Source organism: Narcine bancroftii, chromosome 10 (assembly GCF_036971445.1).
Source record: "Narcine bancroftii isolate sNarBan1 chromosome 10, sNarBan1.hap1, whole genome shotgun sequence".
Taxonomy (NCBI): domain Eukaryota; kingdom Metazoa; phylum Chordata; class Chondrichthyes; order Torpediniformes; family Narcinidae; genus Narcine; species Narcine bancroftii.
In genome coordinates, this window is record NC_091478.1 from 18,625,581 (window position 1) to 18,652,546 (window position 26,966).

The 26,966-nt window shown below is 39.4% G+C and overlaps 1 protein-coding gene across 9 annotated transcripts in view; it reads left to right on the forward strand.

Moving 5' to 3' along the window:
- The window catches only part of gpam (glycerol-3-phosphate acyltransferase, mitochondrial), a 60,801-nt gene that overhangs the window by 10,239 nt on the left and 23,596 nt on the right, over window positions 1-26,966 (forward strand). For 6 of the 9 annotated variants that reach the window (XM_069900057.1, XM_069900059.1, XM_069900064.1 and 3 more), the window contains 9 exons: window positions 3,413-3,526; window positions 7,303-7,425; window positions 9,349-9,422; window positions 10,948-11,061; window positions 13,587-13,736; window positions 17,258-17,357; window positions 21,229-21,365; window positions 23,581-23,680; window positions 24,952-25,164. In XM_069900057.1, the coding sequence (XP_069756158.1) occupies window positions 3,503-3,526; window positions 7,303-7,425; window positions 9,349-9,422; window positions 10,948-11,061; window positions 13,587-13,736; window positions 17,258-17,357; window positions 21,229-21,365; window positions 23,581-23,680; window positions 24,952-25,164 (1,035 nt within the window). In that variant the 5' untranslated portion in view covers window positions 3,413-3,502. Of the gene's footprint in view, window positions 1-3,412; window positions 3,527-7,302; window positions 7,426-9,348; window positions 9,423-10,947; window positions 11,062-11,350; window positions 11,584-13,586; window positions 13,737-17,257; window positions 17,358-21,228; window positions 21,366-23,580; window positions 23,681-24,951; window positions 25,165-26,966 lie in introns of those variants that run through there. The other 3 variants (XM_069900061.1, XM_069900062.1, XM_069900063.1) reach the window with 3 other exon arrangements.

Below are 26,966 nucleotides of genomic sequence, written 5' to 3' on the forward strand. Positions count from 1 at the left end.
ACATTAAAAAAATACAAGAAATCTAAAGAAAAAGATGGAGTGCAAAAAGCTCAAAAGATAGCTCTGGTTCCAGGAAAACAACTTCCCAGTTTATCAGTCTATACGCTAACTTAGTTTCCCTTACCATAGTGATGTCCTTATCGCCCTCTGATCATGGCAGTCTTTCATGAGTGGAATTTAACCAGCGATATAAATGAATGCAACAGTATGCCACCAGCAACTTTCAGCTGTATCATCGAGTAATTGTGTAACAACAGCCCACCGTAAAAAATATTAATACTTCAAGAGGCATTGGGGCTATAATTTCTTTAATTGCTTGGAGTTAGTTATCTGAGCTGGGACACATCCTGAAAGTATAGACACTATACCTTCCTCTTTGGAAAAGAGCTTTTTGCATGTGAATTGGTGTAATTCAAGTTTAAAAGCAAATTTTTATTTGGTGCTTCATTTTGCCAAATTGACTGTTACGAGCCCAGAGGACCCCAAAACCCAGCAGCAACAGAAATTCACCAAGACAAATGGTTACTTTTAATTATCTTTAAATATGAAAACAGGATCAGACTCTATCTTATTACTGTTAACTTACCCCCTTCTAATTCTAAGCGTCTGTGTATGTAATGTGTACATAAGTTCAGAAAAGTTCTTTGATTCGCAGTCCAATCTCACTTCTCTCACCTCCAAGTTCACTGGTTGCAGCCAATTCTTAGACTGTGCACAGAATTTAACATTTATGAATTTCACCAGGCTTTGGTGCTTGAAAGGTAAATGGTTACCACTCAGGAAGGTTCTTGTCAGTTTTCAGAGAGAGATTTGTTGTTCGCTGGACACCCACAAAACTGATTCCTTCTGATCAACCATGTCAGTGTCTTGTCAAGGAAACTTGCCTCATTAGGGTTTTTCAGATGATAAGCTCTTTCTTTCAGGTCACCACAGAGTTCCTTTTTGTTTCTCTTATTTTGTGAAACATTAGGCAGCCAGTCCTCTCCTCTTGTATGGACCACAAGGGGTTTGACCAGGCTGAACTAAGAACTCGCAACCCTTATTCAAAATTGAGTTTTTCCACAAGTTTGCCAGCTTGTCCTTTTCCAGTCCCAGCTGCTGCTGCTGAACTCTAGCACTGAATTCCCTCTCTCTCTCCCTCTCAGAGAAAAGCCCTGTTCGACTCTCTGCCCCCCCCCAGTTTACAAACATAGCCTTAATAACATACCTAATACTAATAAAGATATGGGCTCCTACTTGGCAGGGATAGGGTGACATTGACATTGAGAGTTGACCAAGCGGCATCAGCTGGTTCTTCATCCTGGGTGCCATAATTTTGTTCGAGTACAACTTTATTCAAACAGCTGCTAGGGGCGGGCACAACCAGAGTGTTCTGCTGGCTGAATGTTTGCTCCCACCTTCACCAAGGATTTGTGTGTTACCTCAAAGACCATTTACAATTTAAAAATTTATTTAAATTTTATTTATTCTTATTAAGTCTGTTTATTTATTTATTTTCTCTCTTCTTGCCAGTTGCTTGAATTCCGGATAACGGGGATTTCACTGTGTATTGTAATTTTTTTAAATTGCAGAATCAACAATATACATTGTTAAAGTAGCGCTAGAAATGTTAAACTGCAAAAAAAAAAGGAAACGATTTATGTTCCTTTCACTTGAAAGAAAGAACTGTTCATGTAGCAGCACCAGTCTAAGTTACAGGATGTTCCAAAACAATAATGAAATCATTTTAAACTATTTATTTTTGCAATATAGGAAATATGGCACGATTCCCAGAAAATTCAAAACTTCGGTGAGGCAGATGTGCAGCGAGTAGAACTGCTGCTTTGCAGTCCAGCAACATAGGTTCAGTCAGAATCAGGTTTATCGTCATGAATGTGCGTCATGTTGTTTTGGGGCTGCAGGATTGTGCAAAATTAGCATTTCCATAAGTACACCATTTTAAAATAAATTAGTTCCAAAAAAGTGGGGAAAAAAGTGAAGGGGCGTCTGTGGTTCATTGTCCATTCAGAAAACTGATGGCGGAGGGGAAACAGCTATTGTTGTAACATTGGCTATTTAAATTCAGGCTCCAAAACCTCCTTCCTGATGGTAGCATTGAAAAGAGGGCATGGGCTGGGTTGTCATTGACGATTGAGGCTACTTCTTGAGACACTGCATCTTGTAGATGACCTCCATGGAGTGAAGACCAATGTCCATGATGGACTTGGGTGAGCTTACAACCCTTTAAGTCTTTTCCTGTCCTGTGCATTGGCACCTCAGTAACTGACAGTGATAGAACCAGACTGAATGCTCTCTATGGTACCTGAAGAAATTTGAGGTTCTTTGGTTAGGTAGTAAAGCTCCTCAAAGTCCTCAGAAGTATAGCCGCTGGCGAGCCTTCTTCCTGATTGTATTTGACATGGAGGCTTGAGGACAGATCCTCTGAGATGTTGACACCCAGGAATTTGAAGTTCTTGACCCTATCCACTGTTGACCCTTCGATGGGGACTGGTTTGTGTTCTTCTGATTTTCCCTTCCCGAAGTCCACAAATGGTCATTTCCTTAGTTTTGCTAATGTTGAGTGCAAGGTTGTTGGCACTCCATTCAACTAGCTGACCCATCTTACTCCTGAACGCTTCTTCATTGATTCTGCCGAAAGCTGTGATATCATTGTCAAATTTGTAGATGGGATTTGAATTGTGCCTCACCACTCAGTCATAGGTGCAGAGCGATAGAGCTTTGGGCTAACCACACATTCTTGAAGTCCGCCTTTGATAGTTCTGACCACTGGTGCTGTCTGCGTGGAGTTTGCTTGTTCTCGCTGTGACCACACGGGTTTCCCCGGTACATCAGTCTCCTACTATGTCTCATTGATTAGTGGGTTGATAGGTTACTTGGCTACCACGAATCCCACCTGGTGTGGGATGAATAGTAGAATCTAGGGGGAGTTGATGGAAATGTGGGGACAATAAAATGGGTTTGGTGTAACAGGGTGCTTAATGGTGGGTGTGAACTTGGATGCCTTGATTCTGTGATTATAAATTTCAATGAACTGTCTGATGAGATCATTTTGGTTGAGGGTTAAATGTAGCTCACAACATGTGAGCGAGTTCCCTTCGTTACTTGAACAATTTTGATTCATCCTCTTGCTAACGGGCAAATAAGACCCTGGTTTAACAACTCCCTTAGAGAACACTGCTGCAGTGCAGTGCCAGTGTCTAGAGTGGGGGTTGAATGTACAGCCTTGATGGTTAACTTGCTGTCACTGAACTAAGGTTAATATTTCTCAGGAATTAAGCAATCAGTTGCTTGTGAACATACGGAAGTTAAATTTAATATTTTCCTCATTTGTTTTTCATACTTTTAATGCAATATAGGAAGTATTAAAAAAATAACTTTTTTTCTGAAAGAAGTATTTTACTTTTTTTTGCAGTAAACAGGACATGGCTGATGCAGTGCTGATCACACGTCAGTGATCGATAACGCCTATTTGTCAAACTCTGGAACACAGACTGGCAACAGAATGAAGAATTCCAGTGATGAACTTGTAAGGAATTTTTCAAATGTAAAACTATTTTACAGTAAATTTGTTCAATTTACCTGTTTTCAATACCAATGTATGCAATTTAAACTATGTTGGAATTTGTAAAATAAATTTATTTAAAAGATACTAGAGAGGCAAACATGTTTTATGTTTTGTAATTATTTCCTATTTCTCACAACATGAAAATTTATACCACATTTTAATAATTATGATCATAAACTCAGTGATAAATGTTGTAAAACATTTTTATATTACCCAGGCTGCTTGATTTGAATCCCACCAATCAGGCTTTTATCCTTCCCACATCATTGAAACGGTTTTGATGTCACTGTGTGATTGTGACAAAGGTATCTATCCTCCTTTGTTCTTCATCTGCAGGCAGAATTGACCATATATGATCCACCTCCTGAGCGTTGCCACTACCCTTCAGCTACTTATCTAGTCTTCTATTCTTGTGTTGCACTGAGACCTCTGGAGTTCTCTGGGGATCTCTTCTTGGCCCCTCCCGTTTCTCTGCCACACGTGGCTCCTCCCGTTTCTCTGTCACACGTGGCCCCTCCCGTTTCTCTGCCACACGTGGCCCCTCCCATTTCTCTGCCACACGTGGCCCCTCCCGTTTCTCTGCCACACGTGGCCCCTCCCGTTTCTCTGCCACACGTGGCCCCTCCCGTTTCTCTGCCACACGTGGCCCCTCCCGTTTCTCTGCCACACGTGGCCCCTCCCGTTTCTCTGCCACACGTGGCCCCTCCCGTTTCTCTGCCACACGTGGCCCCTCCCGTTTCTCTGCCACACGTGGCCCCTCCCGTTTCTCTGCCACACGTGGCCCCTCCCGTTTCTCTGCCACACGTGGCCCCTCCCGTTTCTCTGCCACACGTGGCCCCTCCCGTTTCTCTGCCACACGTGGCCCCTCCCGTTTCTCTGCCACACGTGGCCCCTCCCGTTTCTCTGCCACACGTGGCCCCTCCCGTTTCTCTGCCACACGTGGCCCCTCCCGTTTCTCTGCCACACGTGGCCCCTCCCGTTTCTCTGCCACACGTGGCCCCTCCCGTTTCTCTGCCACACGTGGCCCCTCCCGTTCCTCTGCCACACGTGGCCCCTCCCGTTTCTCTGCCACACGTGGCCCCTCCCGTTTCTCTGCCACACGTGGCCCCTCCCGTTTCTCTGCCACACGTGGCCCCTCCCGTTTCTCTGCCACACGTGGCCCCTCCCGTTTCTCTGCCACACGTGGCCCCTCCCGTTTCTCTGCCACACGTGGCCCCTCCCATTTCTCTGCCACACGTGGCCCCTCCCGTTTCTCTGCCACACGTGGCCCCTCCCGTTTCTCTGCTGCAAGCCTTCCTGTTATGTGTAGATTGTGGAGGAACACATGGCCTACCTGCCTGGAACATTGTGGATTGCCAATAGTTACGTGACCTCCCTGTCTGAAATTTATTCATAAGTCACACCACCTGATAATCAAGGTTGGACTCTAGCCACCCATTAGTACACACCTTGACTCATTTAAATTACTTGGGGTCATCACTGGCTAGATGCCCAGCTCAGAACTATAAAACAATACACAACACATTTCTTTCTCTCTGCCTCGTGGTTCAAGCCCCAGAAATCGCTCCATGCCAAGTCGCTACTGTGGACATCGCTGGAAGAGTCACGGGTAAGCGTGCACTACACCTACAGTAAGCTGACCTGTAATACTGCAATCGACCAGTGTGTCCAGAGAGATGGACCCCCTTTGATACAGGGAACCGAGGGTGTATTTTAAAGTCCCTGTGTGTAGAGTGTGTACGCATGCGTGATGATGGGTGGCCATTGTTATCAGAGTCCAACCTAGGTCCGATGTGAACGTCTAAACAGGTACTCCCCAACTAACAATTGTAATTCAGACTGAAGGATCGGTCGTATCTTGGAATGGACTTAAATTGGGATTGCATTTATTTGTTAAAAAATATAAAATTTACACTGTTTAGTTGTATTTGACAAACTATAACAGGGACACAGGGCATGTAAGAGCCAAAATTTGTGTACTTGTTAGTTGGTGTCCTGGGTTCTGTAGGCTGGGCCCGGCTATCCTGATTCCTGTGCACATGTGCAAGTCTTTGATTGGCGCCTGTGTGTTTGCGAATTGGAGTTCAGTTGACGCATCCGCGAGAGTCAAGCACCCTAATTATACTGAATTCGTGCCTTTAACACTCGCTCATGCACCAGTCGAACTCAAATATGCGTGGATAGAGACTTCCATTCAACTAATTATTGGGAAGTACAAAGCCATTTTTTTAGCTACCTCCTGAAGCCTTGACTACAATCGAACTATATTCCTCTGCCTCATACAGAGGCATTTGCCTGTACCTTTAACTGTTGATTTTTGCTCGTTGAGCCATTACAAGACCACAGCTATCCCCTTCCATTATATTGAGCAATCTTTGTCATGCCTCAGTTTACTGCATCATGCCATTTTTTTTACATCTACTATTCTGTTAGGCCTCCTTCGTTTACACTGTAAACGAGATAATTTAAAATTCTGCTGCTAAATGATACTAAATTCTGCCAGTTCATCACCTGTATTGTGGCTAACATACAATGGCACAGATCAGCATTGTGTCAGTTTTAAAATTCTTCTGTAGTCTTGGCGCTCTCTTTCTCTAGTCTTCAGTTCTGAGATAACTGTGCTTGCCTCATTCTGACATCTTGATCATAATTGAATTGCTGCATCAATTGCAACATGTTTTTCATCTACCAAGACCCTTGAACTCTAAAATTCCCCCTCAAATCCCCACAACCTTCTTTTCTCCTTTAAAACACATCTTGAAGCTTTCGAAAATAATTCTTGTTCCAATACTACTCCATGGTTTTAAAAAATAAATATGCTTTGGCATATTCCTAATCACTGATGGCTAGGAATGCTCTTTGTCAAGAAGATAGTCCTGTCGTTGCTCGGAACCTCAGATTGTCAGATTGGCAGACTATTTATTTAACTGGTTGTGTGATCCCCGCCCCCCTCCTTTACAGGAGAATTTGAGCAGATTTTTTTTTCAGGCCATAGGGCCCCAATACAGATGCAACTTTAATAGTAGTGAATTGGGATAACCTGTTTCTTACTGAGGACATCTTATTTGAATCTCACCAATCAGTTTTCTACTCTGCAAGGTTGTTTAAATGTGCTAACGTTCTATGAGAGGCAAAGATAAGGTAGACAGACAGCATATTTTTCTCAGGATGGGAGTAGCAAACACCATAGGGCATCTGTACAAATGGAGGAAAGTTTAAGGGAGACATCAGGGGTAAGTTTTTTATTAAAAAACGCAGAGTTTTGGATGCTTGAAGTTTATTGCCATGGTTTGTGGTAGAGACTGGACTAATGGAGACATTTAAGAGATTCTGAGACAAGCATATCGATGAAAGAAAAATAGGTTATGAGGTAGGTAGGGAGGGTTTAATTTTTTTTGTAGGTATATATGGATTAGCACCACATTGTGGGCTGAAGGGCCTGTACTGTGCCATAATGTTCTATTGGTTTCACTGATTGTAAAAAAAAATAAATAAATTGGATTCTGTTGGACATATAGAACAATAAAACTATGGGAGCATTCTTGTAAATTATATGTAAATTTCAAATGGATATGGGGGAAAATGTGATAATGTTGGCTTTGCTTTTAAAGTTCAGAAGTTGTATTTTGAAATGTTGGCAATGACCATCGATTTTTAAGTCCTGGGGGCATTTTAATTTCAACTGTATCATTTGTTAAAATTCTTCTCATGCCTTTCTTTTCTGTAATATTTTATAGATAGAATACTGTCCCAGTTCTGGCTTGTTTCAGTCTGCAGCTGCTGTTGGGAAGGAGTCCATTTTGAGCAGAAAGCGGCCATTTGTGGGACGATGCTGTCATGTTTGCTCCCCACTAAGCAGGGTAATTGTAGTCATGTATTAGCAAAATGCAGTAATCAAATATCTTCATTTTAATTGTATTACAGTTAAATAGTCAATATATTGGATGCTTAGTTCCTTCAACTTAATATTGGCATTCACTTGAAATGACCCACCAGATTTACATGAAAGCATTTTGACTATTGAAGTAGAATGAATCCATCAAGTACATCAATTGAATTACCATCCTTTAGTAATTGGAGATCCAAATTTTGAACAAAGAATATGGAAAGTTAGAACACAAGTTCACCTGATTTCTGTTGCCTCGAGCTTGATTCATTGTAAAAATTCAAACTTTTGAATAGAGGGTTTTTTTTTCCAGAGAAGGCTACAACCAAGAATTAAGTAGGAATATAGGGTTAAATCCTTTGCATGCAAAGGATTTATTTTCCTCTCATTCAGAAATTCATGACGGGTTATTAGAATATTGCCAAGGTTTCAGTAGTCATTGAGAAGGGAAGATAAATTGGGCCAATCCATTGTCGGTGCTTTCTTCCAAAGAAGGCTTGACTTAGTTCTGGTGCAAAAAAAAATAGCTTCATTGGAGGTTGAATCAAAATAAGGGGGACCAAGGATCGGAAGAGACTGCAAATACCACTGACTCTTTGGCAAATGGATAAGGTGAGGCAAAAACTGTTTTATCTTTTGGTATTTTCTCAGGAGTATTTTTGTAGAAGATTGTATTCATTTAATTTTTTTCTTGACTTTTTAAATCATATTTTTCATATAACTTCATTATTTTAAAAAAACAGAACGGGAATGTTACAGGCTTATTTTGTACAATAAAAGTACAATAACTCAATAGCCATGAGGCTTCAGTTCCAGACTAACTCTTATATGTACTCCATCACACTTTTAATTCACTTTTTTCTGGACCTTTTACAGTGGTTTAAATATTTGCAGTAGTATAGTAAAATTTCTAGTGAACTCCATGACTTTAAAAGGAGCATTGAAACCAGAACACTAATGAATTTATGGAGAGCATGAGAACCGGGGGTTAGTGAATAAGATTCATAACCGTCAGGTTTCGAAACACTCGGCAGCCCATTATGGAAATTTTATTGTTTTTACATTACCTGCAGATTTTATGCAGTAACCAATGTCTTAATGAATGGAATACGTTCTGCATTTTTCACCCAATGCCTGTGTGAGTCCCTGCAGGTCAAGTTCCAGATATGATAGATGCAGAGGAAAAATTGCCTCACCTATACATTTTGTCATTTGGTTTCTTTCTTCTCTCCCTTATCGATTCCTTGCTGTGACACTTGCTGAAAGGGCTTTGAACTCTGCCTGAATGTTAACCATTAATAATTTTGTAGTTGAGTCTTGATAGTCTGCAGGATGTTCAGTGAAGAGAGCATCTTTATTGAGCCTAATTCATCCCCAGTTTGGTTTGCATACTTGCATTTGAAGCAGACGTTGGTGGATATAGTGGTTTGTTTTTACCTCCCTAATCTGACAAATGAACCTCTTTATAAAGCACTAGTCACATTCATGACACAAGTTTGGTCATTTTTCATAGAACAATAAATGAAAACTTTTTGATTATTATTGAAGAATGTTATCTCTTCCTTGGATACACCATCTAGTTTCATTAGTGCTTCTTCAAGTTGAAGTTGCTAATGTAATACTGAATTGTTGAAAGTTGACAAATGCCCATCTTTACTTCACCTGGAACTTGTTCAGCCAGCAGAGGAGAAATTTATCCCAAAGATCTGGCCTAGATTTTAACTTAAATTAGTTTTAAAAGGATTATATGCCATTACCTAACTCTATCAATGTGTAGTTTAAGAAATATTCAGAAGGTTCCAGAAATAAGTCTGATTTTAAAAAAAAATTATTCTACTTGTGCAACTTGTACACTTGTATTAAGCGTGACTTCAGTGTTTTATCTTTTTCCTACCAGGATAAACTTTTCAATACCAGCATCCCTTCTCAAGGACTTCGGAATGTTATATATATTAATGAAACCCATACCAGGTATGTTCTGAATCTTTGACATAATCTTGTATAGTGGTTTATCTGTTTAATGAGTGTTTACACAGCTTTTAATACAACGCAGGCTGTGTGATAATCTGACAAGGATGATAATCCTGACTCATTATTTAATGTGAGAACTGGCACGTACAGATTGTATGACTATAGATTCATCAATGTTACACCATTTATGCTGCAGGAATATGAACCTTTAAATAAGGTAGCACCCCTTGCATAAAAGATTTGGTTAACTTCAAGGGTTTTATTATATTTTGTCCTTGGTCCAAACAAAATGCAGCAATGAAGTGGGCTAGTATGGGCTTCCAAATTTTGAACTCAGATGAGAGAGAACCCAAATGGAAATGAGCAAGAAGATTGCATCGTTTATTTGTATTGTTAAGAAGGTCCCATATGTTTTCTGGAAAAGTTTGAAAATGAGCTGACTTTCTTCTACCATTGAGTCTTTCTCTTGATAAGTTGCCAAAGCAATGACAGCATGTAAAGAAAAACATGATCTCATTAATGTCCCAAGATACGGATATGCTCTGATTTGTACTGAAATTAAATACCGTATATTTTGGCATATAAGTTGACCTTCAGATAAGTCGGGTCCCCATTTTCATATATCAAGTGTACACGTTGCCCCACCCCCCCATCCACAAAAGCACGTTGACTGGGCTATTGGCCATTACTGGAAGGTGGTTATTATCATGGACCTCCAGCAAAACATTGAAAGTATGAAGCGAGTTTTAAGTTAAAAGTAATGGAAGTGGCCAAGAAATCCAGCAACTGTGTCGCTGCAAGAAAATTTGTTGTAGGTTGGGTTCTTTTTTTTTTGTTGTTTTAAGGGTCGCTTTGTATGCCAAATCTACGTGGAGTGGGTTTTTGAGTAGAATTTAAGCTTTCATTTTTTTTGTATCTGGTGTATAAGTCAACCCCTGATTTTTGAGTGCTTCTTGAGAGTTTCAAGACTCGACAGATGCCAAAATATACAGTAAATTGTATTGAAGTTTGACTGAAACATTAGTACAATGACTAACATTATAGATTTTCCACTCTGGCCAGTTCTTCATTAACATCTAGTGAGAAGTTTGTCTATTGTAGACCATAGAATGGTATTTGTACCTTGTTCTTGGCTAGACGTTATCAAAGGCCTGAAAACAGGTTGCCTATCCTATTTGCACTGTTGATTGGGAAATGGTATATAGTACTGGGAGAGCTAAAGAAAGCAGAAAAACAACTAGTAATGAGAAGAAAGTAACCTGAATTACAACAGAGAGCTGTTGTGCACTTGATCCCAATTGCTTTTAGAGGTTTTACAGTGTGCAAGACAAAAATATTTTTTGTAGGTTACAGACCCACAGCATTTTTGTTATTGGTACTTTTATTAATCATTTTTAAAAACAAAATTCTTTCGAATGGCCAGGAAAAGGTTTCATGTAATCAATGAGGAAACGTGTTATTTCTGTGCTAGCTATGAAGTGATGAAGTTGTTTAATATTTATCCTATTTTTTATTTGGTGATTAGGTACCGAGGCTGGTTGGCACGGCGTCTCTGCTATGTCTTATTTATTCAAGAAAGAGATGTACATCGTGACATGTTTCCAAGAAATGTGATTGAGAAGGTTTTAAGCAGTAACAGGTATGGAAAGCTGAGTATTCCTTTTGGGAAAATTTACAAAAAGCAAAGTACACTGCACACTCCACTAGATTCAACTTCCCACAGACCCAAATACTTACCCCTGTTTGCACTAAATGATTTTACTTCATCCACTGCAACTAAGTTGTCAACACTGCCACGTAAGTAGTGGGGACAGTAACAATATAAACATCAGATGTAAAATTCACGCCTTCATCTTTCTAACTCGGGTAGGACTGTGGGATGTTCAGCGAGAACTGTGTTTTCTCAAACATGACTGTTTTTGTTTCAGCGGAGTTGTATGCCAAATACGGAGGGCTGCATAAAGACATCCCCTTCCTAGAAGAAAGGAAGAGAATGCTTGTCACAGATATGATTAGAATTTACAAATTAATCAAAATATTCAACATTTTCAGCTCTCGTTCGTTATTATGAAAGACAGAAGCAACATATTCAACATATAGCAAAGATATATAGTCAATATTTCAGGCCGGAGCTCTTTGTCAAACAAGATATGAGCAAAAAGTAAGTAGGTGTTCAAATAAAATGCTGGGGAAGGGACAGGATGAGGAACACAGCCTCATAGGCAAGAGGTCAGAGGTGGATATGGGTGGGAGGGCAGAAGAAAAAAAATCTGGGAAGTGATGGGGGAGCAAATAGTTCTCTGAAAGGAGAAGGAAAGGGTGGAGAAGAATTGGAGGAAAGAAGACACAAGGATAGGGGAAAGGAAAGAAGCAGAGGAAGATCTAATGGTAAACAGTCAAGTTGATGTCAATGTTGGCAAGTTGGAGAGTGCCCAGAGTATTAGGTGTTGTTCCTCCAATTTGAGGGTGGCCTCGATTTGGTCATGGATTAGTCCATGGATAGATATGTCGATATGGGAATGGGTCACATAATTGTAATGGTTGGCCACTAAGCAGGTTCCCGCTATTGCAGAGGATGGAGTGAAGGAGCTCAATGAAAAGATCTCCCAGTCTGTGTCCACTTTCTCGGATGTGGAGGAGACCCCAATGGAAGCACTGGATGCAGACCCCCCAAGTGAAGTATTGCAACCTTGAAGTGATCAATAAACAACTGGGATCTGTATAGACTTTAGGATTGAGGCACCTATTGAGCAATCAAAATTAATTTTTGTATTTATAATTGTGTCGATGATGTGGGCATTATTTAACTCTGTGTAGTGGAAACATTAAAACTGCAATAGTCAATTCACCCCCTTCCAGGATGTTCTGTAATCTGACCATGTATCTTACTTCCCAAATGTGTTTTTGCTTCGATCTCCTTCAAGCCCTTAGCTAACAAATTTTGAGTATTTTATTGATCAACAGAAGAGCCAGACCTATGTATCTGAGAGAATTCCTGGGTTTGAATACAATTTGTATTCAAGAGTATCATTTCAAAAACCACTCAACACTGATTCTTGATACTTGAGAAACAGAAACTACTGATGATGGAATCTTGAGCAAATAAAGTGAAGCTGGAGAGGCTCAGTAAGTCAGACAGCATCTTCAGATTTATTGTCAGAGTACATGCACAACATCACATACAACCCTGAGTCTTTTTTTCTGCAGGCGAGGCGGCGACTTACTGGTAGTGAAAAAAAAACTGTACACAACATACATGTGTAAACAAGTAAAAAACGTAAACAAACTGTGCAATACAGAGATGGGGGTGAGTGGGGGGTAATTAATAAAAGTGCACAAGTAAGAGTCCTTCAATGAGTCCCTGATTGAGTTTATTGTTGAGGAGTCTGATGGTGGAGGGGTAGAAGCTGTTCCTGAACCCGGGGGTGTGAGTCTTGTGGCACCAAGACCTCTTTCCTAATGATAGCAGTGTGGGCTGGGTGGTGTGGATCCCTGATGATTGCTGCTGGTGTATGACGGCAGTGTTCCCTGTAGATGTTCTCCATGGTGGGGACGGTTTTGGCTGTGATGTTCTACCTTTTTCAGGGCTTTATGCTCAGAGGTATTGGTATCCCCATAATGCACAGTTTCTATGGTCAGCACACTTTCTATGGATGTAATTGATCAGACAGTGCCAATAAAGAGTCCTGTGCTAAAACGTGACTGACCATTTTGATCCTAGTTTGTCCTTAATAATAAACTCTTTGAGCCATGATATTCTTGCGAACTCTGGAGAGAGAATGTTGGTTGGTTGAATGTTGTATTTTTAATGTCAGATTTATTGCAGCAGTTGTGATCTGAATTACTCATTTGTGACATTCAGCTTCTCTTTGTCCCCACCCTACTATGAACTTAGTTTGCCTACTCCATTCCACTCTCTTCCTTTTAACTTAAAACAAACTTGTCAACTAACTTTTCTCAGTCTGAAACAAACTTTTTTTTTCTCCTCTGCAGATGTTGCTTCGTCGGCCAAGTGTTTTCTAGTTCTAGGTACCTCAATTTGCAAGTCAGTCATGAACATTTTGGAAAAAATAAGCTCCACTCCATAGGCAAAACTGCTGGGTCGAGCAGACTTGAGTTGAAATATGCTTGCATCAAATCTTTTTTTTCCATTGTTCACTTTAGAGTGCAAAAAGCCATAGTAGATACGGTGACTGATTGGATGCCTGTGGAAACCCTTGCCCAGCCAGATCCCAAAGCTGTGAATAAAGTAAAAGGAAAAGCGAGAGGAATCCTTCAGCAAATGGTGGCTAACATTTCTCCAGCTGTGATCAGGTAACCATGAAATTGTTCATCTCTTTTATTCCCAGAAGCCCTTTGTAAAAAGTTTTGTAAAATGAAGTGAACTAAGTTCGATATCCCTGTCATTTTCCCAAGAAAATTATTGTTTAAGTTAATATTTGATTTAATTTACTGCCCTTCTGGACAGAACACTTTCTCAGTACTACCGTGATTTGTTAGGTTATATCCTGTTCCAAAGTCCTGTCATTAAGCTTATTCTAGATTCAGAGGCAAGAGGACAACAAAGTAAAGCCAAGCTTAATGCAACCTCTTTTTCAGAAGATTTTGTGGAAATGGATTCCTGGAAAAGAACAGAATTAATTCTTACCCATTTATTTTGACATTTCAACGGAAGATAATAGTGGCATATTAGCAGTGTAGTTGTGTTAATTTTGATCTTGGTCTCTAGTATTGCACTTAAGGAATGAAATTCAAGGTCAGAGCTACTCTACCCCTTAGACAGGTTTGTTCTGATCCTGAACTAAATTTGTGCCCATGTTACATCGTATTTTATTTCTTTAGTCCTTTTTTGCCCATATAGAGGTCATGGAGTTGACCCTTCCACTTATCATGCCCATGTCGACCTTTTTTCTGCACCAATCCCTCAAACACTGTAATTGTCTCTAACTCCACCACCACTTCAGCAAATTCTAGAGATTAACTACTTTGCTTTAAAAAAAATCTTAATCCTTATATCCACCATAAAACTCTTTATTCTCACCTTAAATCTGTATAATCTTGTTTTTTTTTATACCCCTGTCTTAGAGAAGAGGTTTTGGCCATCTGCCCTATCTGGTTCACTTATAATTTTACATAACCTCTATCACATCATCCCCTCTGCCACTTTGGCTCCAGGGAAAGCAAGCTAGCCTATCTAATCTCTTGCAATAACTAAAGACCCCCAATGCAGGCAACATCCTGATTAATTTCCTCTTCATTCTGTGCAGTACAACGAAGTCCAGCAACCAGAACTGCACACAATGCTTGTACAGTCTAATTTATTTCTTTTTCCTGAACGTCCACAGAAGTTGCACAAATTTATGATATTATCAAAATGAACAGAAAGGGTTTTAATCAATCATGTGTGCCATCTTATGCAGTTAGGATTTCCCAATTGCACAAGATTGTTCAGTTTTCTGATTAGTTATCTTAGAAAGCCAAACATACACGTAATCAGCAAAAAATGAAAAGACAAAATAATTCTATAATAGATAATAAAATCATTCAAACCAAATGCAACCAAAACATTTGGCAACCAGAAAAATCTGCCACCACTTTGCCAACTGTAAAAGCTGTGAGAATAATTTAACAGATTTAAAACAGTCTGACATTTTGGGACATGTAAAAGCTATTAAAATTAATCTGAGGAATTAAAATATTTTTTTTTTTTAAATTTTTTATTTTTCACAACATAAATCACATTAGCCATGATATACAAGGAATTAAAATATTTTTAATGAAAAATGATTTAAAAGCTGAATAATTTGTATATAAATGAGTGTTCATACAAGGAATTAAAATATTTTTAATGAAAAATGATTTAAAAGCTGAATAATTTGTATATAAATGAGTGTTCATACAAGGAATTAAAATATTTTTAATGAAAAATGATTTAAAAGCACACAGATATTTTGAAATATGATAAAGCTGAATAATTTGTATATAAATGAGTGTTCTTAGCCCCCTGCTCTACTCACTTTATACCTATGACTGCGTGGCTCAATTCGATAATAACGCTATCTTCAAATTCACTGACGATGCAACAGTAGTGGGTTGTATAAAAAGGGATGACAAGTCAGCATACTGAAGGGAGATGAAAAACTTGGCTGAATGGTTCACCAACAACAACGTCACTCAATGTCACCAAAACTAAGGAACTGATTGTTGACTTCAGGAAGAGAAAACCAGAGGAGCATGACCTGGTGATCATTGGGGGATCAGAGATGAAGAAGGTGAGCAAATTTAAGTTCTCAGAGATTCTTTCCTGGACCCAATCCACTAATGGCATCATGAAGAAAGCATGCTAGTGCCTCTATTCTCTCAGGACTTTGTGGACATTCGGTATGACAATGGAAATCCTGGCAAATTTCTACAGATGTATGGTGGAAAGTTTGCTGACCGACCTCATCATGGTCTGGTTTGGGACACCAATATCCCGAACATAAAGCCCTGCAAAAGGGAGTGGATGTAGCCCAGGATATCACAGGCAAATCCTCCCTCCATTGAGAGCACCTAGAGGGAACACTGTAGTTGGAGAGCAGAAGAAATCAAGGATCCACACCACTGAGCACATGCTCTGTTCTTACTGCTACCATCAGGAAAGAGGTATAGGTGCCAGAAGTCTCACCACCAGGTTCAGAAAATCTGCTACCCCTTCACCATCAAACTTTTCCAACAGTAAACTCAATAAGGGACTCATTTAAAGACATTCTTTTGCACTTTACTGATTTTTTTCTTTGTATTGCTCAGTCAGTTTGTTTATATTTCTTTATTTGTTTACATGTGTATGCTGTGTACAGTTCTTCCGTATAGGTTGAACCTCTTAAATCTGGCGCTCTGGGTTCGGCAACTCCTGTGGTCTGGCACCCGCCGTTGGTACAAACTCCTTACAAACAGCGCAGTCCTGATTGCTGGCGCAGTAAGGGTGTTACGCTAACCGCTATGATAACTGTGATTTGATTTGTGATATTTTGATCCTTTTAGCTCAGAAAATGGGTCTGATCGAGGCCCCTACCTACTTTCGACAGCTATTTTCTGTGCATTTTCTATTTTCCGGTATTTTCCATAGTCTGGCAATGGTCGGGTCCTAACGTCACTGGATTAAAGAATTTCCACCTGTACTCCAATAAGTGGTAATTTCTGCCTCACCTGCAGGAAAAAGAATCTCAGGGTTGTATGTGATGTCATGTATGTGCTCTGGCAATAAATCTCAAAAATTGCACCTGCCTCATTTTTGTATTTTAATCTGCATTGCAACAATGCATTTGGCATCACATGCACAAAGTTAAAAATTCATTATTCTAAAGGCTAAATGCCAAAGGTTCTAAATACAATTGTCAATATTAGACAATAAGTCAAGTACATGATTCATTGTGTAATATGCAAAAGAATGTTGGGGATATAAAGTAGAATGAACGTAGTACATTGTTGCTAATTCAAAATCCTGAACAACTACTCCTGTACTGAGGCAAAAAGCTGGCTAATCACCATTAACTCCAAGACAATCAGGTATAGGCAGTAAATGACATCTGTGTTTGTGAAGCAATTGACAAAACAGAATTAAAAATAAAACTTGGAATGCTGATGGGTTGACTCCATTTTGGTTTTGTACATTTTCAATGGAAATTCTCCTTTTTATTTCAAAAGTTTTTATTTTATTAGCTCTTACTCACCAAAGTGAATTGTCACTGACATCCATGACATTTGGCTTCAGTTTATTTGCAGTAAAAGGAACTTGGGTTTAAAGGTTAATTTCTATACATTAAAATTGTCTTCAAGTAAATCTCTTTTCTTAGACTAACAGGTTGGGTGCTACTGAAACTGTTCAATGGTTTCTTTTGGAGCATACAAATTCACAAAGGGCAGCTTGAGATGGTTAAGAAAGCTGCTGCAGAGGTAAGCAAAAAAAAATCTTAATGAAGGGCAACATGTTTGGGATAGGCCGTTACATTCATGTGTTTTTTTTATGATTTAAATTTTATTGAGTTCTTTTAGGAAAAAAAAACAGCACCCGTGTCTCTTTCTTTAAACTCAGTTGCTAAGAGAAGAGCAAGTGTGATCAGATTAATTTGTTCTATTGGGAAACACCTGGATCTTGCTCAGTGACTCCTGATAATTATTTGCTATTGCTGTCTTGCTCTGTGGGGAGTTAACTTTTACCATGTTATTCTTCAAATAGCTTTGACAGTGCGAGAACATTTGACAACCGCTGAGGGTAAAAAAAATAAAATTTCCCACAAATATCTCATCTAGTTGCTAAAATTCACTTTTATCAATAACCTAACTCATAGCAGTGCTACGCAAATAATTACTTGACTTTGATGTTTGGAAATAGTTTACAGCTACTGTTTTAACCTTTGCTAGTGAGAGATGCGGCATAGTGAGAGCGATGTGGAATAGTTGGAGATATGGAATGAGCATACGTGATAGTAAAAACTATCTGGACACAAAGCAGTGTTATGAAATATGGGGAGAAATGATACTTTCTTGATGTACAGAAAAATTTCTCCAGTTTCTTGCATGGCCTTTTTATTTAAACACTTTCTTTTAAAGTACAATAATGCAAGCTCAAGTTCTCTGTTACACGATACCTGATTCAGAGATTTCTTGCCGTCAGACCTTTTCTGGAGATATGACAGTGGAGACCCAGCAGTCAGTAGTTGGGGGATTGAGTTCAGGATCGTGAGGTAATGTTGCAGCTCTATAAATCTCTGGTGAGACCACACTTAGAATATTGTGTTCCATTCTGGTCACATTACAGGAAAGATGTGGAAGCTATGGAGAGGGTGCAGAGGAGATTTACCAGGATATTTCCTGGATTGGAAAGTGCATCGTATGAGGCAAGGTTAGCAGAGCTAGGAGCGAAGGAGGATAAGAGGTGATTTAATAGAGGTCCACAAGATTCCCAGAGGCGTAGATAAGGTAGACAGCACATTTTTTTCCCAGGGCGAGAGTAGCAAACACCAGAGAACATCCTTATGAAATGAAGGGAGGAAAGTTTAGAGGAGACATCAGGTATGTTTTATTTTTAACACTGAGAGTTTTGGGTGCCAGGGATAGTGGTAGAGACTGTAGTAATGGGGGAAATTCAAGAGACTCTATAGCAGGCACATGGATAAATGAAAAATAGAGGTTTATGAGGTAGGGAGGGATTAATTTTTTATTTGGTAGTTATATATAGGTTGGCACAATATCGTGGGCTGAAGGGCTGTACTATGTTTTAATGTTCTATGTTCTTAAGGCTCTTCATTTGCCTTTGGTGCTTCTTTGACATCAGTTGATATGCTGTCTGCTCGTATGGCACAGAACTGAACCTAGCTGATTACTCTGTCATGTCACATGTATTCATTGTATAATACTTCCATTTAATGATCTGATTGGAAATAGCAAGGCTTCCCTGAGGTTCAAGGGACCATAATATCAGTAGTACAGTAAAAACCCAATGATCCAGTTAGACAATGCTGATGGTTCAGCAGCTGGCTCACTCTTTCATACATTATCCACTGACTGGTAATCCATTGATCACCAGACTCCTCAATGCTGGGGAAAGGCCCAAGACCCAAAATATTTATTTTCCCATAATGCTGTTTTACAGTTACTAGCACGAGTTTTTTTTTAAAATACAGAAAATCTGCTTCTCTGGTGCCACCAAAAAAATAAGGGGGGACCAGATTATTGGGGTTTTACAGAATTCTGAATCCCATGATTTATTTCATTGCATTCTCAGTACAAGAGTTCACAGTTTGAATTGCCATGACATCATGTTCTATTTAAAACTACACTGGGTGTATCATCAAAGTATTAATCTTGCTTCATTAGTTGGAAATGTTCTCTCTTTGAAAAGTTAGCCGTGGAATGCAGAATCATTCACAGACAGATCCTTGCCAGAGGAGAACAGTGAGGCAAGGAATGCTGTCAATTGAATTAAGTCAATCCCTATTTCTAGCTGTGGGAAGTGGTGGTTTAGGATTGTGCAGAAGTTAGCAAAGGAGAAGTAGCACTAAAATTCTGATGGGAGGAGAAATTGACAAGGAGAACAGGTAACCCCCTGTATAACAGGATGGAGGGAGGTTGCGAGATTGCCATTTTCTGTGAAGAAATGTATTCATTTACTTTTTCTCCCCCCACATAAATTCCATATGAGCAAATTATATTCTCATCTCAAATTTTTGGGTAATGATTTGTGAATTCCTTCAAGGGGAATTTGTATAACTGGAGTAGCTATAACATGGATCACCTGCACTCTTTGCAGATTAATGGCATTGTTGTTTGCATAGTCTTTGAGCAGGGACATGTACAATGAGTTGATCCAAATTTAAAAGAAAATATCTTGTAATAAGCAACAAAGTACAAAATGTCCCTGCTTAAAATTAACAGTTTTGGTTAAGGCATCACAAAACCCTGGACAGAAATCATGCACCAGCTGATCTCTGGGTATCCTAGCATGGTACAGCACTTAATTATATTTCTTTCTATACCATTTTCAATAGATTATGCATGAATTTTGTTTCTAGTATTTAGGACAATGCAAGACGACTAATGTATTTTGATAGTATATAATCGTCAATGCCCATTCCTGTCCCTTTTTTTCCCCCCTTAAAATCGTGTGCTATCTGTGTGGCCCATGTAAAATTCGACCTGCCCTCCCCCAATCTTTGGCCCCGGTGGCCACCCATCCGAGTTCCCGACACCCCGTCCACCCACCCACGAGAGCTCCTGATGCCTCAACGATGGATCTGCCCCAGCTGTCCTGCCACCGGAGCAACCGGCACCCTGACTGCGGAACTTGCACCACCCAGCTGCATACTGGAGTTCCCGACGCCCCGATTGCCTGCCGACCGGAGCTCTCAATGCCCTGGTCATAGACTGTCTCCTAGGCCCCAGTTGCCCCCATTTCAATGCCCTGAACGTGGATTTATCACCTGGTCCCGACCATCCAAACTCCCAACGCTTTGAATGACGCGGATTTTTACTGCGGTTAAAAGTATGACATGTAAAATTCGACCCCCTCCCCCACCAAATTTGACACAAAAAATTGGTCCATAAAACTCGACTATTGGACTATTCATATGGTAACTTTAGAACTTTGGATTCTAGTAGCGATTTTACATTCTGGTTTAATTAGGTTTTTAAATAACTACAATAACTTGATAGCAGAGCTTAAATATCTTGTTACAATCATCTGAACAAAGGATTAAATTATCCTTCAACTCGATTTCTGATTAAAATCACCTTTATTTCTTTTCCGTTTTCTTTCAAACTGACATTGTTGCTGCTGACGGGAAATGTTTATTCCCATTGTTTGCACATGGTTGATTCCACTCTTAAATTTCAATTTTCTGTGGTTCATGAGATTTATCCATGCCATGTTATATAATACAATGGTTGAACTGTATGTTTTCTTTTAAAATGTTAAGTGGAGAATAATTGATACTGAGCAAGTGAAAAGAATTCAGGGAATGGTATTATTCATGCAAGTCCTTAGATGAGATAATAAAATGAAATCATTTGCTCGGATATTTTGGCTTGCAAATCCAATGTGTTCATTTATCTCCACACTGTTGATATGCTGGAGTCATTGAACAATTGAGATACTGCAAGCTTGTGCATAGATAAATAAGAAACAGTACTGATTTTAATAGTTGTCTAAAGTTAATTCTGGAATAAATATGGAACAGTATTCAACTCGTCAGATGTTAATAGGACCATGGGCATTCCTCAAGCAGTAGTTAATATTTCCATTGTTTTTTTTTTGCCTTCTCTATAGCAGAACATCCCACTGATCTTTCTACCAGTTCACAAATCTCACATTGACTACCTCCTGCTTACTTTCATTCTCTTCTGTCATAATATTAAAGCACCGCACATTGCAGCTGGAAATAATTTGAATATCCCCATTTTCAGGTGAGTGGAATGAAGTCGTTATGTATTTATCCTAGAGTCTTCGAAATGCAAATATATCAGCTTCCATATTTGTGTGTCTATATGTAGCTAAAGAATATTTTCATAAACCCAGTACAGTGCTCGATTTTGTCCTCCATAAGATTCATCTGTTTTTAATTCACGTTTATTACTCCAAAAAATAAATCTTCACGCTAACAAAAAAAGGAGATGGAGAAATTTTATCTTAGCTAATCATGGATACAGAATCAAGTTAGTTAAAATGGAGATAAGTAAGACAATAGGAGAAAAGACCCTGAAATAGAATTTTTAAAAAGGCAAAGGTGCCACCATTAGCAAAATAGCTCAAAGGGATGAAAGTTCTGTTTAGATTTCTTTATTGACACTTTTGGCTGGAAGAGCATTTAGCTCTGCCATTCTTCCTTTATTTTGAAATCAAAATTTTCATAATTTACAGCTGCATTATTATATTAAATAGTTATATATTATGGGGTAAGCTCCTAAATTTAAAATGAAAAACAACAGATGGCTGGAGTGCTGGCATTAGATTCTCCCTGAGTTGAGAGGTGTTTATCGAGTAGTTTGAGCAGTTAACTCGTTCCTGGTGAAATGGGGTTCAAAACATTGTTGTTCATCTCATCAAGCAGACTCGTAATGATACAGTATCTGCTGTGAGAAATAGAAATGTTGAACACGCTCAGATCTAAGTATGTTATTATGATTGAGTGGTGTCTGCCTTTGACTGATGAGATCTAAAACCAATTCAGTTTTCCAGCAGGAAAAAAAAATCTTTGTGGTGGAAATCTGAAATATAAACAAATGCTGAAAACATTCAGCTGGTCAGGTAGCATCTGTGGAAAAAGAAATATTTCATTTCTGAGATTCTTCATCAGAACTGGGGAAAGATCAAAAATTTTGGATTCAGTAGCATCTCAGTTCAGAGTGTTACAGAGTTCTGCGTTGTGTATTGGCCTATGTGTTGTGTGGTTTAATGTTAAAAAGTGACAGTTGCCTTAGAGAGCCAAGGTGAAGGTGGCCTGCTGAGAGAGTGGGAGACGGACTGAGCATGTGCAGAAAAGGATCTAAAAATTTCTGGACTTGAACAGTGGAGTGCAGTGCTGTGGAGTGGAAGAAGGCCCAGAGCATGAGTCATGGTCTGGAGGAGTGTTTAGAATGTTGGGCATTTCAAAAAGGGATGAACATTCCGAAGGCAGCCAGAAGGATCCGGATCAAGCCAGTGGTTCCTCTCTCTGCGAGCAACATAAGACCACTTTGAATTGTGTGCTCTCTCTCTCTTTCAAAAATCTTTTGGCTTCAGTTTACCAAACAAACTGAATTTTGTTTATGATCTTTGCTTCGGTTGAGATCGAAGTTTTGTGTTTGTGTCTAAGTTTTTCTGTGGGCTGGTTGGAAATAAGATTTTAATTGTATATGTTGTATTTAGGCTGGGGAATTTATTAGTTTTACACTTATAGAGATTTGCATAGTAACCAGTGGGCATTGTTATAAAAGGGGGGATTTTGAATTAAAGTTTGAAGGTGAATTTTTTTGTTAATAAAGTAATTGTTCATCTTTACCCCTGTGTGGTATGCCTTCTTTGTGGTTGCTGGTTTGATCTAGTAACAAGAGAAATTTACTTCTCTTTTACACAAATCCTCCCCGACTTCTGAGTGTTTCTAGTTTCTTCGGGTTTTTATTCCATTTTCCAATGCCAAATCTGTTGAGTGCTTCTGGATTGAGTGGAAGAAGTTATGAACTCTCCCTTTCCATTTCCCTTTCTCTCCTTTCCTTTAGCTCTCCACCTTTTGCTTGAACCTTGACAAAGGGCTCAGGCCTGAAATATTGGTTACACTTTACTTACTATAGATCGTGTTGCGTTTCTCCCACACTTTTGCAAATAGCATCTGTAGACTTTCTTGTTTAACTTATGAACTTGTTCACTGATTGGGCCAGCTGTTCAGTTTTTTTAAGGTGAAAGCCTTATAATTTAAAAAAAGCAGTGGCAGACAAATGCAATTTATTGTAATTGTCACTCATTTATGCAAATGACTTCTTTGACATTGTACAACAAAGAGATGTGACCTTGATATCAAGTTCCAGAATTCACCATTGTTTGGTTTCCTGACACAAGTATTAGATCCACTCGTACTCTGTTAGTAACAGAAACTGTAAAGATAATGTGTGGGCCTATTTCCAATCATGTGTGTTGGTTTTACAGTACACTCATACGAAAACTTGGTGGCTTCTTCATTCGCCGAAAGTTGGACATTGGTTCAGATGGAAGGAAGGATGTTCTGTATAGATCTGTCCTGCGAGTGGTAGGTTGTGATGGGAATAATTGGGAGATAGAAAGCAAATCTTTGAAAGTATTGCCAGTGCACACTTTCTGTAGCATACAGTCTGAGTTTTAATTTTTTTGCTTCACAGGTTTATTTGTTTCAATCTCAGTTGACACACTTTTACGCTTGTACAGTACTCATTACATTTTGGTGCACAGTGGTTTTCAGTCTACTGTATATGCCAGTATATAAAGACAATTCTTGTATAAGACAACCACCAGAATTTCCAATGTAGGTTTTGAGACTACCCCAAATCTGGGACCAGTGGAGTGAGGCTGTTACAATATTGTAAAAGCAAATTATCCAGTAAAGGTTTAAATTTTATTAGCATATTTTAAAATAAACCACCGTCGGATCCTTTAACAGGCCGTTTAAAGCCTCTCCAGAGCCAACGGTGGGCAGATGGACCCTATGGGGGAGTGCTGAGACTTCACTGTCAAGGTTTGCAAGGTATTGCCGTGGGTGAACACTGAGACTTCGCTGTGAAGTTCCTCATTGTATACTTACTACGGGGGAGCAAGGAGACTTCTCTGTCAAGGTTCAGATTTTGTACTTGGTGTATAATACAACCCTTGGCTTTGGGTGACATTTTTAAGTTTCAAGTCTTGTCTTGTACTCTGGCATATACGGTATGTCAATATTCAGCCTTCTGGATGCGTCACATTGCATTTTGGCTCTTTGGATGACATGAATGAGAAGCAATGTTTTAATATGACACCTGGCAATTTAATAGCCTTTTAAGCTTACAGTAGAAGTCCGAAAATCAGAGCTGCTTGGGGATTGGGTCAATCTGGATTTTCTAGATTCTTGGGCAGTACTTTTAAAAGAATAAAAAGATGGACAGGTATATTTTGATTGTTAATTCATTAGCAAAAAAAGCATGCTTCATTTATCAAAACGAGCAGTTTTAAAGAAAAATAAGAATGTCACCGTGTATCTGTGGGGCTTACGCATGCACACAAAATCCCGCTAAATTTTAAAAGTTTGAGAGTTTTCGACAAGTCCAGATTCTCCGGTGGTCTGGATTTTTGGCATCCGGATTTTAGGACTTCTACTGTATTTGTAGCAAGCTGTAAGTTTGCTCCTTTGTTTCTAACCCTAGATTTCTGTAAGTTTGTGCTTCATTCCACTGGTCTTTACCAGTTGATGAGCACAGATAGTATTTTAAAAAATATCAGCTTGTAAACAATGGCAGTAAAAAATGGCCTGAGTGGTTCATTTTAATAAAAGATGCCAATTCCATTTGACAGTACATTGAGGAACTTCTGCGCCAGCGGCAATTTATGGAAATATTTGTGGAAGGCACTCGGTCTCGCAGTGGTAAACCATACATGGCCATGACAGGACTTCTTTCCATCGTGGTCAATAGTCTGCATGAGAATATTATTACTGATGTTATGATTATTCCAGTGGGAATCTCCTATGACAGGATCATCGAGGGTAATTACAACAGTGAGCAGCTGGTGGGTATCATTTTTAACATTTAATGTGCTTTTGATCGCTGACACTTGTCCCGTTTTCTCTGAATTGTACAGTAAAATCCCCAGTATCCGGCACAGATAGGGATTGGTAGATGCCGGATAAGTGAATTGAGATTACGTGATTGGCGAACTAATCGTTGGGGAAGCCCATTTTAAATCTTCATATTTTTTGCCTATTTATTTTCCACAATTTTTTTGCTAGTTGCTTGAAATACAGATAAGGGGAATTTTACTGTATTTGTTTTGCAATTCTGTGGAAAGTCGGTTATTTTCTTAATTCATAGGGTTTTCACTTCACATAACAAGATTAGAGACACAAGAGATTGCAGATGCTGGAATCTGGAACAAAAAACAATCTAGTGAAGTATCTCCAGGTCAAACAGCTTCAGTGGGAGAAAAGGAATTGTTGACGTTTCAGGTCAGAACCTTTCATTAAAACTCAAGACATCATTGAGGCTTTGATGAAGGGATGCAACCTGAAATGTCGACGATACTTTTCCTCCTAATGTTGCTCATCCCACTGGTATAATTAGCCTTAGTTGGCCATCTGTACATAGCTCTGAAAAGGTGTTGATGAGTTGCCTTAGAGAAGTTTATATTGATAAAGTTTATATTGCACAGCACTATTAGGCACGAAGCTATGGATTACAACAGCATTAGGATTTGAACCAGATGGTGTTTGATTTGAAGCAGTGCTTGGAGGAGTTGTATTCCCTACAGCATGCTGTCTCGGATCTTTAGGGATTACAGGATTAGGAGGTCAAAAAGCCTTTTGTGAGTTGCCAGGTGCACCATACAGACTGTACTGATCAAATAGGCTACTTTATCCTGATAATGTTGAACTTAAAGAGCTTTATTAGAAATGTACTAATTGAAGCAAATTCTTGTTTTATTTTTGATAGTAGAGATGTTTCACAAGCCAGGTGGTGAAGCATTTGTTGCAAGTTTATAATTTTGACCTCCCTTTGCAGACACAGGATTTATGCAGCTAATCCGATTAGATTTCTAGTTGATGATGGCACCCATCTCAGTGGGGCTAAAGTTGTCATCAGTATCAATAGTTGGAAATGGCCTTTCTGGCATTAAACCTTTTGACTTGCATACAGAAAGGTAACAGGCCCTTCCGGCCCATGAGTCCATCCTGGCCAAATGCAACCACATCCCCAGTATATTTTTGAACGGTGAAAGGAAATTGGTGTGCCCAGGGTAAACCTACGCAGACATGGGGAGAACATCCAAACTACTTACAAAAGAATTGGAATCCTGGTCGCTGGCACGAACCATGCCGCCCACAGCGGAACACTAGTGTGGCATGCGTGTTGCTGTCACATTTCAACCTCATTTAGTTGGCACAGAAATGGGCCCATTTGTCCATCAGATCCAGACTGGCATTTTCTGGTCATCTACATTGGCCCACATTAAGTTTCTGAGTGGTTGATGTAGCTTCTTCCAATTCCCAGCTTTCAGGGAGACCTGAAATCTTTCCAGGTGAAACACCAATTCCCTTACACTTCTAATTTACTAGATAACATTCAGTTTTTATAATGTGCTCCCTTTTATTTGGGGGAGGCAAAAAAACAAATGCAGGTTGGGAAACTGCTTTGTCGTTCATCTCCGTTCAGTCTGCAAGGGTGACACCTATCATTATTTTCCTCCCTCCGTCCTACGCCCACTTGGTCGACTGTATTTTGCCTCTTAAACTGTTCCAATGATGCAAGCTTGAAGACCAGCCCTTTACATTACATTACACGTAAGTATGTAGCTACCCTTGGGTCTCAATATTG